Source organism: Callospermophilus lateralis, chromosome 6, assembly GCF_048772815.1.
Source record: "Callospermophilus lateralis isolate mCalLat2 chromosome 6, mCalLat2.hap1, whole genome shotgun sequence".
Taxonomy (NCBI): Eukaryota; Metazoa; Chordata; class Mammalia; order Rodentia; family Sciuridae; genus Callospermophilus; species Callospermophilus lateralis.
The window spans coordinates 130833453-130850065 of record NC_135310.1 but is presented as its reverse complement, the minus strand read 5'-3'; the positions used below and the strand labels follow the sequence as shown (position 1 = coordinate 130850065).

The following is a 16613-nucleotide window of genomic DNA, read 5'->3' as shown; positions in this document are numbered from 1 at the left end:
GCTGGTGATATTTTTTGGGGGGGGTCTTCTAAATATAGTATCATGTCATCACCAAACACAGATAGTTAGATTTCTTCCTCTTCTATTTTTGTCCTTTAATTTCCTTATCTTGATTGATTGCTTTAGCTACAGTCTTAAGAATTATATTGAATAGGATTGGTAAAACTGGACATCCTTGTCTTGTTCCTGATTTGAGAGAAGATGCTTTCATTTTTTCTCTGTTCACTATAATGTTGCCTTTTGGTGTCTTGTATACAGACTTAATAATGTGGAGGCAAGTTCTTTCTACTTCTAGTTTCTTTAGAGTTTTTAACATTAACATGTGATGAATTTGACTGAAGGCCATTTTTTAACCTATTGAGATGATTATGTAATTTTTGTTCTAAATTATACTTATGTGGTGAATTACATTTATTAATTTCTGCATGTTAAACTAATTGTGCATCTTTGGGATGGGTCCAACTTGATCATAGTGAACAATCATCTTGATATGTTTTTAAATGTGGATTTATGTCTGTGAGTGGCAGCACAAATCTGTAATCCCAATAACGTGGACACTGAGGCAAGAGGACCAAAAGGTCAAGAACAGTCTCAGAAATTTACCAAGATGGAGCTGGAAACATAGCTCATTGGCAAAGAACCCTTTGATTTAATCCCCAGTATCTCAAAATTTAAAAAATAAATCAATATTTATTAGCAATTTTTATATCTGTGTTAGTGAAAGACATTTGTAGCCTTCTTGATGTTTCTTTACTTGGTTTTGTTATCAGTGTGATCTGAGCTTCATAGGATGAACTTGGGAGTGTTTAGTCCCTTTCTATTTCATAAAATTACTTGAAACAGATTAGATTGATATTAGTTCTTTAAATATATGGAAGAACTCAGTTGAGAATCCTCTGGTTCTGTGCTCTTCTTTGTTGGAATGCTTTTTATTATTACTTTAATCTCAATGCTTGCCATTGGTATGTTTAGGTTTTCTAGATTCTCTTGGTTCAACTTGGTTAAGTTACATATATCTAGGAATTTGGCACTATCTTCTAGATTTTCTAATTTATTGGAATATAGTTTCCAAAATAGTTCCTAGTGTTCCCTTGGGTTCTAAAAATATTTGTGGTGGTATATCTGTATTATTTAACTTTGAGTTCATGACCAAACTACCAGACAATAACAACTTAAGAGAAGAAAAATTTTATTTTGGGTCATGGTTCAAGAAATTTAATTCATTGTCAGTCAAGTCCATTTCCCTGGTGCCAAGGTGAGGTAGCATATTGTGCTAGAAAGTCATGGTAGAGGGAAACATCTCCCCTCCTTGCATCCAGGAAGCAAAAAGAGAGAGAGAAAAAGAAGAGAAGAAGAAGCCACAAGGAAGATGAATCCTGCCAGGGCAGAACCTCAGTTACCTGCTTTTTTCTCCACCCATGCCCCACCTGCCTACTGGTAATGCCCAGTGTAAATAGGATGGACTAATTAGATTACAACTTTCACAATCCAGTCATTTTACTTCCAAACATTCCTGAATTAACATGGGAGCTTTTGAAGAACAATATGTTTAAACCTTAAGAATCTCTTTTCCATCCCTAATTCTATGAATTTGGGTTTCTGTCTCACTCCTCTAACAAGTTTGACTAAGGGCTTATCAATCATGTTTACCTTTTCAAAGAATAAATCCTTTGTTACATTGATTCTTTTGTATTTTTTAGTCTCTATTTCATTAATTTCAGCTCTGATATGGATTATTCCCTGTCTTCAAATGGTTTTGGAGTTAATTTCTTCCTCATTCTCTAGTGCCTTTATATGTACCATTTGATTATTTATTTGGAATTTTTCCTTTTTTTAATGTAAACACTTAAAGATATGAGTTTTCCTCTTAGGTTTTGATACATTTTATCAATGTCCTTGTTTGATTTCAGGATTTTTTCTAGTTCTTTTCTCATTTATTCTTTGGTCCAATCCTCATTGAAAAGAGTATTGTTCAAACTCCATGTGTTTGTATGGTTTCTCTATTTCATGATGTTGGTTTCTGATTTTATTCCATTAGGGTCTGATATTTTGTGTTTGCTAAAATTTTCTTTGTGACCTCAAATATGGTCTATTTTAGAGAAGATTCTATGAACTGCTGAGAGGAAAATGAATTAAACTGTTGTAGAATGAAATATTCTATAGATGTCTGTTAGGTCCATATAATATATAATATTACTTAGGTCAGAAGTGTATTTATTGATTTTTTTATGTTTTATGTCTGAATGACTTGTTGGTGAAAGAGTTGTGTTAAAAATCACCCAGTATCATTGCATTGGGGTCTATCTGAAACTTAATGTCAAGAAGCAACCTCTTTATGTAATTAGGTGCATCAAAATTTAGGGCATAAACATTTATTATCATTATGTCTTCTGGTTGAATTGTTCCTTTTATCAATATGAAGTGACTTTCTTTGTCTTAGCTTGAAGTCTGCTTTCTTGAATAAAGCTTACCCTTCCACTTTAATTTCAGCCTATCACAGTCTTTGCCTATAAGTCTCTACAAACAACACATATTTAAATTTGTTTTTTAATCCATATTGCCAACCTGTGACTTTTAATTGGAGAAGTGAGATCATATACATTCAGAGTTATTATGAATAAATACGTTTTATTTCCTGTCATTTTACTAAATATTTTATGTGTTTAGTTAAGTCTCAATTTTCTTTGCCTGTCAACTTTTTTTTTTTTGTACCAGGATTGAACTCAGGGGCACTCAACCATTGAGCCACATCCCCATTTCTATTTAGTATTTTAATTAGATGGGATCCCAATGAGTTGCTTAGCACCTCACTTTTGCTGGGGCTGGCTTTGAACTCACAATTGTTGTGATCTATTTTACTGCATTTCATCCACTCAGAAGTCTGGGGTTTGTTCTTGAGGTCTCCCATGAGTAGCATTTCTTAAAATATTTTCTGTTGGCTTAATATTCATGAATTCTTTCACTTTTTCTTTATCTTGTGAAGTTTTTATTTCTTCTACAATTCTTATTAATATTTTTGCTGTATATAGCAATCTTGGTTGTCCATTGTTTTCTATCAGAATTTAAATTATCTCATTCCACACCCTCTTGAATTTTAGAGTTTGAGCTGAGAAGTCTTAAGTAAACTTGTTGTTTTACATCTAAATTTGTCATTTTTTCTCTCTTATGGCTTTTGATACTAATCTTTATTCTCTGTGTTAGGCATTTTAATTATGATTTGTTTTACAGAGTTTTTTTTTTAATCTTGTCATCCAGTGTTCTATATGCCTCTAGTATGTGGATGTAATTCTCATTCCTAAAGTTTGGAAATTATTCTGCTTTATTTCACTAAAAAATGTTCTTAATGCCAGTAACCTGTACCTCCATGGCATTTTTAATCCCAATGACTCTTAAGTTTGGTCTCTTAATCTTGTCCCAGAGTTCTTGCATATTTGATATTAATATTCTGTTTTTATCTTTGCTGCATACAAAGTGTTCAAGCTCATATACCCTGTTTTTGAGGTGTGAAGTACTGTTTTCTATTCAGTCTAATCTGTTTACAATACTTTAAAGTGGATTTTTAATTTGATTTATTGTGGCTTTTATTCCCAGTAATTAGATTAGTTTCATTTAGAATCTTTATGTCTTTATTGGAATGGTCTTTGATCACCTTCAGCTGCCTTATTGACTTATTATTTACATATTCTTCTAGTGCATTGATCATTTCAATAAACAATTTTATAGTCTCTTTGGAATATCACTTGCTTCAATATCTATGCATTTTTTTGTTGTAGGGGGCATTTTTGCCAGTTTCCTAGTGAACTCCACCAAGTATACCCTAGGCCACAGTATAAGGGTTTGTCAGGAAAGTGTGGCAACATTTGCTATGAAATTTTGGTTCCACAGCAGAATACTTCAGTGTGGCCTATTGAAGATGGCTCCCAACTCAGCTCTACATTTTTCATTTGGGAAATATGGAGCACTTTTGCAAGACCAGCTCACTGTGAAGGCTATGATTCAGCTAAGTTTAGACTGCTTTACTATTTTAGAATTTTGGAATATCAATTTGTTTTCCATTGTGTTTTTCTGTTCCTGTTTGTTACACTTTACTTCTGTAGTTAACTGGCAATGTTGTCATGCTGGATTGGCACCAATATACTCATTGTTGTCTTAAGTTAAAAATATTCAAGTTTCTGGGTCTTTATAATCCTCTCACTGCTCAATATTGAATTTCCATGAATTTACTGTTATCCAACTCACTGAAAATTAGTTCTCCCACAGCTTGACTCCCAAGCTTCAGATAAACTAGAAAGTGCAGCTTTCCTCTTCTCAGCTAGCTTTGATATTGATAATGATCAATGCATGTATTTTTTTTCCTTTCCTCAGTGAAGAGTTTTTCCGGTAAGTTCCCCTAGATTTTTGAAGGAACATTGTAAGGATTTCCACTGAAGAGATTTAATATGGTATTGCAGGATAATTTTGCTTTTAAGTGACTCATTGTTTTTTTTTTAATAGAAAGTATCTCAATCTGTGAACTAGCTCAGATTTAGAAGCTGGTGAAGATATTTCCCACTGGGAGAACCATCCAAATAAAAATTCCAGTAGTTTTTTTTTTTTAAATTATTAGGATGTTCTTAAAGTTCATAAATAAATACAAAGAGCACAAACTGAAAGGAAATATTCAATCTAGAGGACATGTACTACCAGATATCAGACTTATTTAAATTTATATTAAGACCATATGTAATTGGGCAGTATTTGTACTATAATTGAAAACCAGAAAGTTGAGAGGCAGAACTGTAATTATATTTAAAAAATATGTGTTACTTGTGATAAAGAGAACACAGAAGTGGGTAAGGGGTAGGGTTTTCAAGAAGTGATTTTCTGTAATTCATATATTGGCCTGAAAAAAGGTTAATATTGACATTTATTCTATAGGAAAAAATAGCAAATGCTTTCACATCAATGATTTTTTTTGTAATTTCACATAATTATTTGTATTTATATAAAATTAGTTTGCTTTGCAAGTATTTCATGATGTGATTTTTCATATTTTCCCCTATGGCCCAGTTACCATTTCCATGATTTCTCCTTAATTGCAACTGGGAGTTTGGCTCCCAAAGGTCAAAATTTCTAGCACACCCTATCCTAAAGTCACTCTATTCTGTAAGGATTTTAAAAAAAAGATATTCTGAGTATCTCTGAATAATTTCAAATATGGTATAAAAGACAAGTCAATATTTTGGTAGGATTTATATACAAAGAAAGTTAGACCCAGCAGAACTGTGCAAAGTGAATCATTACTTTAAAGTGGAAAAATGGAGCAAAACTAAGAGGTAAGGAGCATGACAGAACCCCAGAGATGCTTCTTTTAGAGAATGAAATACCACAGTTCTAAAAAAAAGGGAAGTTACTATTATTTGTTATGCTTTTTCTAGATCTTAAATGTATGCTTAGAGAACTGTAATTTTGATAGCAATTTGTCATATTGTTAGTTAGACTATAGCCAACAGCATAAGAGAGGCAAAAATGAAACAAGTGAATCAAAAATAATCTCATCAGGAATATAATTCCTTTACAATGAAAGAATAAAAAATTGGAACTTAGCTGGGAATCCATCTGGTCCTGGACTTTTCTTGGTTGGTAGGCTTTTGATGGCATTTTCTATTTAATTACTTGAAATTGATCTGTTTAAATCGTGTATGACCTGATTCAGTTTGGGTAGGTCATATGTCTCTAGAAATTTGTTAATGTCTTTTATATTTTCTATTTTATTGAAGTATAAGTTTTCAAAATTGTTTCTAATCATCTTCTGCATTTCAGACATGTCTGTTGTGATATTTACTTTATTTAAATCTGAATAGCACAAGTGAATCAGGTGTTGACTTTGTGCAAGTTATTTTTTGTTTTTATTTCTGGAATTGTTGCTTATGGGAGTAGCTAAAAAATGGAGAAAATTATCTGAGTAGTTGTAAAGCACAAACAAATCTTTTTCCCTTTGAACTAATGTGGATTTATTAAGAAATCACATTAGAGTTTTGAAACTGACTTAAATAATCAAGTGGATGGGTCCCTATTTACTAAGAAGCCATTCATAGTTTTTTATATAGTAACTTGTTTTTTGTTTGTTTGTTTTCTGGTACTAAGGATTGAACTCAGGAGCACTCAACCACTGAGCCACATCCCCTGCCCTATTTTGTATTTTATTTAGAGACAGGGTCTGACTGAGTTGCTTAGCACCTCTCTTTTGCTAAGACTGGCATTGAACTCACAATTCTCCTGCTTCAGCCTCCCAAGCTGTTGGGATTACAGGTGTGTTCCTCCTTGCCCAGCTATATATTAACTTTTAATGGGGAAGGAATCACCAGTGGACTATGAGGCACTATAAATTTGTTTTGGCAATACAAGTTTGCTGACAAAAAGTTTGCTAACATGGACCTTTTGAGTGCTTCAATGATTTTGTTATTTAGTTAAGTACCATGCACAGTAAAACAAGATGAACAGGTACTTGATTTCAAGTACAATTTGATTATGTATCTTGCTCACAATTATGCCCTTTTTTGATTAAAAATAAAGATATTTAACTAGTAAGGAAAACATGAAAAAAACTTTGAATGATTGATGTGAGATGTTTAAAGTAGGATATAAAATTATTTTTCAAAGATATCTCCAACTTAGACTTACTATATTATGATTAGTCTTTGAAATCAAGTCCTGTACAATAAAAAAGTCATTCCTAAAGTCTATCATCTTCAGAAAACATCATTAAAATCAGAATGCTTCTTTCTTTCCTTTTCCCTTGTTTCACTGAAATTAGTAGTGAAAATGGTCTCTGACAGTGTTAAATTTATACCTGGCCATGGATAAAATTTTGAGTTCAGTGAATTTTGGTCTTAGGAAATTTGATTATATTTTTATTGTTTGCTCCCCTTTATGAGATCTTCTCTGGAAGTTCTACAATGTCCAAACTACCACCTATGAATGAAAACCATCATATATTGTAGAAAGATCTCTATTTTCCATAATAAGCTAGTCTCATATTTATATCAAAAAAATCCCAACATAAATGGCAAATGAACACATTACAAGGGAAGAGCATACATTTTAGCAAGATAAAATATTAACATAAAGGAATTAAACTTTTATTATTTTTTGGCTGGCTGTCAAGTAATTCTGTGTATTTTTACTATTAATACGATTAACCTGAAGAAAATATTTTAGCCACTATGAAAAGATAACCACTTACAAAAATTTAACAGTTAGTATTGAGACCTTTTTATTTTATCCATCTCTGTGCTGTTTTATACCAGCTTGTTGAATCTCCATAACAATAGCTGCTTGAATGAATTACCCAAGGACATAAAACTTTTGATTATTTATATCATAAAATATGATATAAATGAAATATCTGTTCTCTCCCCTTTTAGGAACTGCCTGCTTGAATGATTTAATCATGGATCTGAGAAGGAAGATAAAAAGCACAATATCAGTTACACTGTATGAAAATAAAAATTGGAGTTCTGGTATTGAGTTCGTGTTATAAAAGTTCCATTGCCATAAAGTTTATCTGATATTGTACTTTGCATTTTCCTTGTTTAATAACATCTATCGTGTATTCACTCATTATAAAAATATTCACTGTATAAGATTTATAAAAACAGAATACAATTGTATAATGAAAATCATTAATAATTTCAAACCTAGAGATAATTCTAATTAATATTTTTGTTGTGTATTTTCTTATGCTTTGTATATACATATTTCAATGATAATAGAAATATAATTTACATTTTATATTATGCCTATTTTATGTAATAAGATATTATGAGGATCATGAAAAAGTAATACATATTTAAAATTAATTTTAGTGACAGAAAAATCAATAGATAAAACAAAATGTTTTCAGTGTTCTTTATTCTGAAATAATATTAATTATTCTCACTTTCATTAATATATCAATTGTGCATATCCTAGAAGGTGAGTAATTATATGCATCTGATTATATATGAAAATAACTTATTTAAGAAAAATTTCAAGATAAATTATAATATTAAAATTGCATTTCTTTACACTTACAATTTTTGCTGATGTTTTAAACATTGTTATAAAAGACTATTTATATAATTATTTTTGATATTGTGCCTTTGGTAACTGTTCATTTTATGAACTAAGGTTTTTTAATAATTGAATCTCAGAATAGTAATTATTTCTAAATTATGTTAAATTGTCTAATTATTCCTAACAGTTTTACTTATCTTTTGACTTTATGATTTCATTGTGATGTGTAGTAAGCCAGCTTACTGTTCTGTCCAAGATAATATTCTACTTTGCTTAATGTACTTTCTCATCTTCTTAAAATAAAGAGTGACCTTAAATTCAGGCATGCAGATAAAATGGAGATGATCCATTTTATCCATCTCTTTGCCATATAATATCCAAGGTTTAAATAAAATGTTACTAAATGCTTGTTTAAATATGCACACAGTGCAGGTTTGTCCATTTATCCTGGTGGCTACATACAATAGTAGTTATAAGCACAGGATTTTAATTGAGGCAGAACAAGAGTAGGCTTGCTCTGCCACTTACTACCTACACCATTGCAAGGCAAGTTATTTAACCTTTCTGAAATTCAGCATTCTTGTCTATAAAATGGATATGACTAATGAATTTATGAGGATTATATGAAATGAACAAGGCACTTAAAGACAAATACATGTTCTCATATGTTCCATCTGAAAGAGTTGACCTCATAGAACTACAGAACAAAATAGAAATTACCAAGAGCTGGAGCAGTTGAGGGAAGGGATCGGAGAGATGATGTTCAAAGATACAAAATTTCAGTTAGGTAGGAGCAATAAATCAAAGAGATCTATTGTATAATATGAAATTAGTAGTGAAAATGGCCTCTGACAGTGTCAAATAAAGATATATTTAAATCTTGAAAAATGCCAACAAAGTTGATGTAGTATTCTCATCACAAAAATGACAATTATTTGAGATCATACATATGTTATTAAATTCAGTCATTCTATTAAATGTAGTATAGTGCAGAATTTTATATATATATATCACTTTTTATATGTAACATACAATTCTATGCCAATTAAAAATAAAATAATAATAAAATAGATTGGATTTCTTTAGAAATGTCCAAACTTCTGCCATAAGAATGAAAAGAATTACATATGATTTTATCATAAAACAAGTGACAATTGTATTAAAAGGAAATGATACATATATAGTATTTATAAAAGCCCTTCATTAAGAATCACTTTATGAATATGATTTTATCATAAAAACAAATGACAATTGTGTTAAAAGGAAATGATACATATATAGTACTTATAAAAGCCCTTCACTAAAAGTCATTTTATGAATAATAATGATTATTACTGTTGAACAGTAATATTTAATTTTATGTCATGCATTTTACATAATTGAAGTTTGAATAAAACATTCTTACTTGAATTGATTTATATGTAAGCAAAATTAAACGTACAGATAGTACATGTATAGATGTGTGTGTGTGCACATGATCATATATTTGGTAGTTGTCACATCCAAGACAAACATCAGAGAAGTTTTAAATACATTATTCAGAACTTTTCCACTTTCCTATGGAAAATCTATTATGTAAGCATACTTCACAGAAAACAGAAAATTATATGGCAATTAAGCTTAATTTCAAAAGAGCCTAGTTTTAGAATTTTTCTACTTGGAAGTATGGCTAAGCATGTAATACTGATACAACCTATGGAAATCACCATTGCATTTGTAGTTTTTGTTATTTGATATAAATATATTATTTCTTTTAAATATAGATGTGCTTTTTTTACCTAAGCAAAGTAAGTGAAACATTTTGTGCTATTAGACTTAGACATGTTTACTCCTACTAATTTAATTATCTCTTGGCTAAATATCATCAAATTAATTTCATGAGTATATTGCCTCGCATCCTTGAAGTTTTACCCATATAAATTTAATTACAGTAAGCAGAAAGGATAACTACAGTAATAAGGGAGGATAATTTGCTTTCATTGATAGTGCCTTTGATGGACAGTAATTTTCATCTTCCATAACACAAAACCATTCAAAAGTCAGAAGAAAATAAATTGAATTAAAAGGAAAAACATTAGAAAACATATTGAATAGACTTAATGAAGCTCCCATGAATTTTCAACTTTCTTCAATCTTTCCAATATCTTTTATAACAAATATCTTGTAATACATCTATACTATGTGTATTTTTGTAAAACCTCTTTAAATATGAAAAATCATGGATTAAATGCAGTTGCTAAAATATAGATATACTTAACTGTGGATGCTATTTTTCTTACTGAGATAATGAAAGGAAATACATTAATGATTTTATTTGTCTCAACATCCCCTTTCCAGTTTTTCTGTTGCATGCAGATTCACAAGCGAACTTTAAGTTCTAAGCACATAATAAACAGGATCTCAAAATTCTACCCTTGATGTTTCCAGCAAGTAGTGCCATAGCAATGAGAAGATTCAACAACACTTTCCATCATCTCAGTGGCTTTGTTCTAGTAGGTTTCTCTGAATGGCCCAAACTAGAAGTATTTCTTTTTGTGATCATCTCTATCTTCTATATATTGACCCTTCTTGGAAATTCAGTTATCATTTTCTTGTCCCGCTTTGACCCCAGACTCCACACCCCCATGTATTTCTTTCTGGCTAATCTCTCCTTTTTGGACCTCTGCTATACAACTTCCACAGTCCCCCAGATGCTGATAAATATACACAGTCACATAAGAAGCATCAGCTACGTGGGATGTATAGCTCAACTTTTCATCTTCCTAGGTCTAGGATCTAGTGAATGTTTACTTCTCTCAGTAATGGCCTTTGATCGATATGTAGCTATCTGCCAGCCTCTCCACTACACAGTTATCATGCATTCTCGGCTATGCCAACAACTAGCAACAGTGGCTTGGATAACAGGTTTCAGCAACTCCTTGGTGCAAACAGTGTTGACTTTCTTATTACCTCGCTGTGGCCAATATCAAGTAGAGAGTTTCTTCTGTGAGGTACCTGCCATGCTTCAATTATCATGTGTGGATACATGGATCAATGAAGTGGAGATGTATGCAGCTGTGATCATCATAAAGGTTATTCCTGTTGGATTAATTCTTTTCTCTTACATCAACATTTTCAGAGCAGTAGTAAGGATTCAGTCTTCTGAAGGTCAAAAGAAGGCCTTCAACACATGTGGGTCTCATCTTCTGGTGGTCATCATGTTCTATGGCTCTGCCATTAGTGGTTATGCATATATGGCACCCAAGAGTAACTCAGCCAAATTGAAGGGCAAGCTTCTTGCACTCTTCTATGGACTCATAACTCCAATGCTCAATCCCCTTATCTACACCTTGAGAAATAAGGATGTTAAGAGAGCAATAAACAAGCTACTTGGGAGAGAACAAGAGCAAGGGTGGAACATGGCTTAGGAGAATATAGTCTTCTCATAATTCGCACTACACACTTCCACAATACCTACTGTTAATTGCTATCATTCATACCACCACTCCAAATGGTGGTTGATGATATCTGAATGAATATTTTCTCTCAGATATTAGGGCTATAAAAAATAATGAATATTCACAAATGTTAGATGCCATATTCTGGTAAGTATATGTTGTGTTTTATGGTAAATTTTTCAATTAATAAGCATATGACTTCTTATCCCGCAACACATTAAGACTACTGGAGAAGGTAGTAATCCTGAGACTTTTTAAAAAATCATGAAGATGATTGCTTGAAATGACTAAATTAGGCCACAATGTAATATACCGATAATCAAGCTGAAATTTCATTTTCTCTTTGTATATTTTTAGATTATTGGAAGCACAAATTTTTATATCTAATTTCATTTTAATCAACTTTAAGATGACATTCTCTGTGAGTAAAGTGGATGCTGTGGTCATCTAGATTGTTCTGGAAAAAAGAAGGGCAAACACACAATAACTCTGTACAATGCTTCCAACTCTTTTTTTTTTTCATATATCTGGCAGCTTTTGTAGTATATGTCTATAACACTATACCTCAGTTTACAGAAGTTTTTCTTTATGGTTAAAACACGGAGAACACATGTACACGTACATATTTCAGCAATGACCTACTGATCTGAGAGACATTTTGCTGCCAAATGAGTGTGTATTTTATTCTTGGTGTTCAAGCATTTTGATCAGCATTATCATAGCTATTCTCAGCAGACCAAATTGATATGGAATAATAAAATTTTTTCTCCAAACTTAATGGCAAGAAATCCAATAACTTCTGAGTTTTTTCCTGTACATGGGGCAGATATTCTTAATACCTCATTTAAGAACTCCATGTATTTGTTGGTGGATGAATGGTCTGTATTTTGATAAAGGTGTTTGGACTTGACACAATTAAGAGTCTCCTGTATGCACTCTGAAAATGGTCCAAATATCTAAAAGAACATTCCTACTAGCAATGTATTTCATTACATTTGTATCACTTTATTATCTTCATTTACAGGTTCTTGTGTACACATAGGAAATAGTGGGGCAAAACAGACTGAATGTTCATCTTGGTGAGGTTATAATAGAAAAAGTGGAAAAGAGCATCCACTCTCAAAGATTGTAATGCAATAGATCATTTTATGAATGTGATATACACACCCTTTCCAGATATTTCTGGGCAGTGGATATGTAGCTCATTCCTCTCACAAAATATAGAATATGAGCAGCTTGAAGACATGATGAAATTTATATCATTTTTCAAGTAATATGTACATAATCAGCTCTTCTTTCTCAATTCAACCCTCACAAATTTTAATATTATGAAAATAAAAATGCTATTGTTTTTTCTAACAATATATTTGCATACTACTTGTGTATCTATAATTTAGGGAAGATATAAAGGGATTGAAAACTCAGGTTTCCAATAGTACAAAAATCCTAGTCCCAATCATTTCCAAGGAAAAATTTTATTATCTGTCTTTTCACAAGAATTTCTACAAATGTGGTGTTTTGTATTTAATGAAATAGATAATAGATTTGGTAATCATATTTAAACTTTTAAAATACACTTATATATTCTGTATTTCATTTTTCTTAAAATAAAAGTTGATGTTCAAGTGAAAGGAGTTACTTAATATTAATATTAAACTGGTAGCTGAGTTATTGGATAGACAGAACTAAAAACAAATGGAGAGTTCAATCAATTTGGAGAACTGATATTAAACCAATACAGAAAAACGAGTGCTACTAGACAGTGACTATTCTGATTCGGCATCCACTGTGATTTTCCTGTGTATCAGAAGCATGGAGTGAAATTTTAAATATCACAAGTGCATGCACAGACCATGAACTTTTGGTGCCATTTCTTGGTAATATATGATAATTATAACTCTAGGAATTTTCCATTAAAATTTTTGTTTTCAAGATTTTTCTGTTATTAGATATAAGTGGTTCCCTTTATCAGATTAAGGAAGTTCCCTCTATTGTTAGTATGCTACATGTATTTTAATTTAAACATTTTTTTTTACTCTTTAACATATATTTATCTTTAGTTGATAAAAAATGTATATATTTATGGTATAAATGTGATGTTTGATATATGTGTTCATTGTGGAATAATAAAATTAAGCTAATTGACATATATATTACCACACATTTATCATATGTGTATATTGAGAAAATTTAAAACATACTCTCTAAGCAATTTTCAAGTGTACAGTATATTCTTAACTATCATAACCACTATGTGCAATAAGCATTTTGAATTTTTGTATCTTTAGACAAACAAAATCTTTCCCACTGTACTATGTACCACACCCATTACCCAGCCACTGATAAATATTATTCTACTCTCCACTTGCATTAATTCAACTTTTTTAGATTTCACATAGAATGAGATTATAAAGAACTGGTCTTTCTTGTTTAACTTTACATCCCAGAGGCTCATGTCACAATTGTAGAATTTCATCTTTTAACAGGGTTTAATAGTATCCTAACATGTATGTATAGCACAAATTTTAACTATTCACAAAATAATGAGACAATTAGGTTGAAATGGCATTTTTCCAAAGACTTTTACTAAATATATTGAAATGGTCATAGTGTTTACCTTTTATTTTGTAAATAAGATAATTACATAGTTCAAGGTAACAATAAGACATTCTATTTGGGTATAATCTGCTAATCATAGAAAATAATGAAACAAAATAAAAAGAACAACATGGGTCTATTTTTTTAAAATCACAATGTCGAAAAAAAACTGTGGAAAATGTAGTATTTTAATAAAATAAATAATACTTTGTAAATTGCTTAAACATATAAAATCAATATTGACACTTATCTCTCAGAAATTATCACCTGGCACACACCTGTAATCTCAGCAACTCAGGAGGCTGAGGCACAAGATCAGGAGTTCAAAGCCAGCCTCAGCAATTTACCAAGGCCCTAAGCAACTCTAAATAATATATAAAAAAAGGGGGGGTATGTGGCTCCATGGTAAAGCACTCTTGGGTTCAACTCCTGGTACAAAAAAATTATCATATGATTATGGATATACATGTAGATAGCAAAACAAACAAACAAAAACATTAGAAAATATCATCATGATATTGGGGTTGACAAAGTTGTTTTCTGATAATGCATAAATAACATGTAGAAGGAACTGACATGTAATGTGGACTTTATTAACATCAGAAATTTCTGCTAATCACAAGACATTAAGAAAATGAAAAAGCAAACCATATGGTGTAAAAATATGTTTACAATATTTATAATATCAAAGGCTGATACAGAATGGGATAAATAACACCCTAAAAATCAAGGGGAAAAAACATAAAATCCTAACTGAAAGTAGATGTTAAGTTCTTGAAGACGTACTTACAAAAAAAAATCACATTAAAACTGACAGTCAATACACAAAAAGACATTCAACCACATTAGTGTTATATAAATAATTATTAGACCCCGAATTTTTTACTATTAACCAAAGTACCTAAATTAAACAGACTGGTAATTCCAAGTGTTGATGAGCGTGTGAGCACATAGATTTCTTTTACATGGTATCTAAGTTGGTTACCATCAACATTAGAAACTGTAAGGCAGAGCACTAACTAAAGAATATATATATATATATATATATATATATATATATATATATATATATATATAATCACTCAGTAATTCTACTCCAAGTTATTTGCACTAAAATACATGGGTTAAAATGTTCATATTAGCAGTATTCATAATAAACCCAAATTTAAGGTGTGAATTCACAAATGGGAAGAAGTTGATTCCAGGTGAGGAAGTCCTACACTGCTAATGCACTAAAGATAAAACATATTGGTGTGTTGAAAGAGTGAGGAACTCACTATTACTTCTGTCACTAAGATGAGGTCAGATCTCATAGGCCTAATCTCATGAGGTCAGCATTACTCTGATTAAAGAAAAAACAAAGACAACATAAGAAAAAGTAAATAGAACTACAGACCAATACCTCTGATGATCATAGACTCAAATCTATACAGGATGTTAATAAATCAAATCCAAAAACAAATAAAAATATAATACATCAATCATATGTGGTTTTATTATTAGAAAGCAAGTTTGGTTTAACATCTGTGCCTAAATGACACAGTTCATCTAATTAACATAATAAAAAACATAAATCCTGTGATTTATCAAAATTTAACATTTTTTCATGAAAAAATCTCAACAAACTAGAAATAAATTTCCTCAACATGGTTAAGTACATTAATAGAAAATCTGCTCCTAAAATCATTATCAATGATGAAATACTCAATGCTTTCTTCATAAAATTAGCAACAAGGCAAAAAGACCTGATTTCACCATTTTTGTTTAAACTTATTTTGGACATTGTAGGCAGTGAAATACAACAGAAAAATAATATAAAATATTTATAACTGACAGATCTATATGTTTATGGGTAAAGACCTACAGACCTATAGGAAAGGAAGAAGTAAAATGGCCCTAATATGTAGATAACCTGATCCACATATAGACATCCATCTGTAGTTTAGTAATAATAATCTAACTTAGTCTGCTATATAAGTTTTAGTTGTGACTACTGTAAAATGCCAATGTTAGATGCTAACATTAGAATAAACTAGGGAAAAGATATATGTCTCTGTAATATCACCATGACTTTTCTGTAAATGTAAAATGCTCACAAAATATTAAGTGCATTTAAAGTGAAAGCAGTATCATAAGAAATCAAAGAAATACAAATTAAAGCATGAGATACCACTTCATATCAATTAGCATGATTAAATTAAAAAAAAATTGTTACATTATTAAATATTGGCAAGAATGTGGAACAACTGGAAATATTATGTATAATGAAGTGAAAATGTTATAGTCAATTTTAAAACATCGTGGCAATTTCTTATATAGTTAAACAATAGTTGACCATATTAAGGTAGAAGGGCAATTTTACATTACCCACATCACCCTTTGCCCAATTCAGACAACATACTGCAAAGAGATACATGCTGTGATTGGGTAAAAGAGAGGAAATTAAGCAAAAGACTTTATCTAGAAATCTAACATTAGACTGTGAAGAAAAACTCAGAAATGAGAAGACTCTGCTGTGTGACCAGCACAGTAGCTTCATAC

General features: G+C 30.9%; 1 protein-coding gene across 1 annotated transcript; it reads left to right on the top strand.

The window, feature by feature from the left end:
- The first annotated feature begins 10481 nt into the window (after positions 1–10481).
- LOC143402131 (olfactory receptor 2B8-like) lies at positions 10482–11444 on the top strand. The gene has a single exon (XM_076859581.1). The coding sequence runs from the start codon at positions 10482–10484 to the stop codon at positions 11442–11444; it is 963 nt and encodes a 320-aa protein (XP_076715696.1).
- Positions 11445–16613: the final 5169 nt, after the last annotated feature.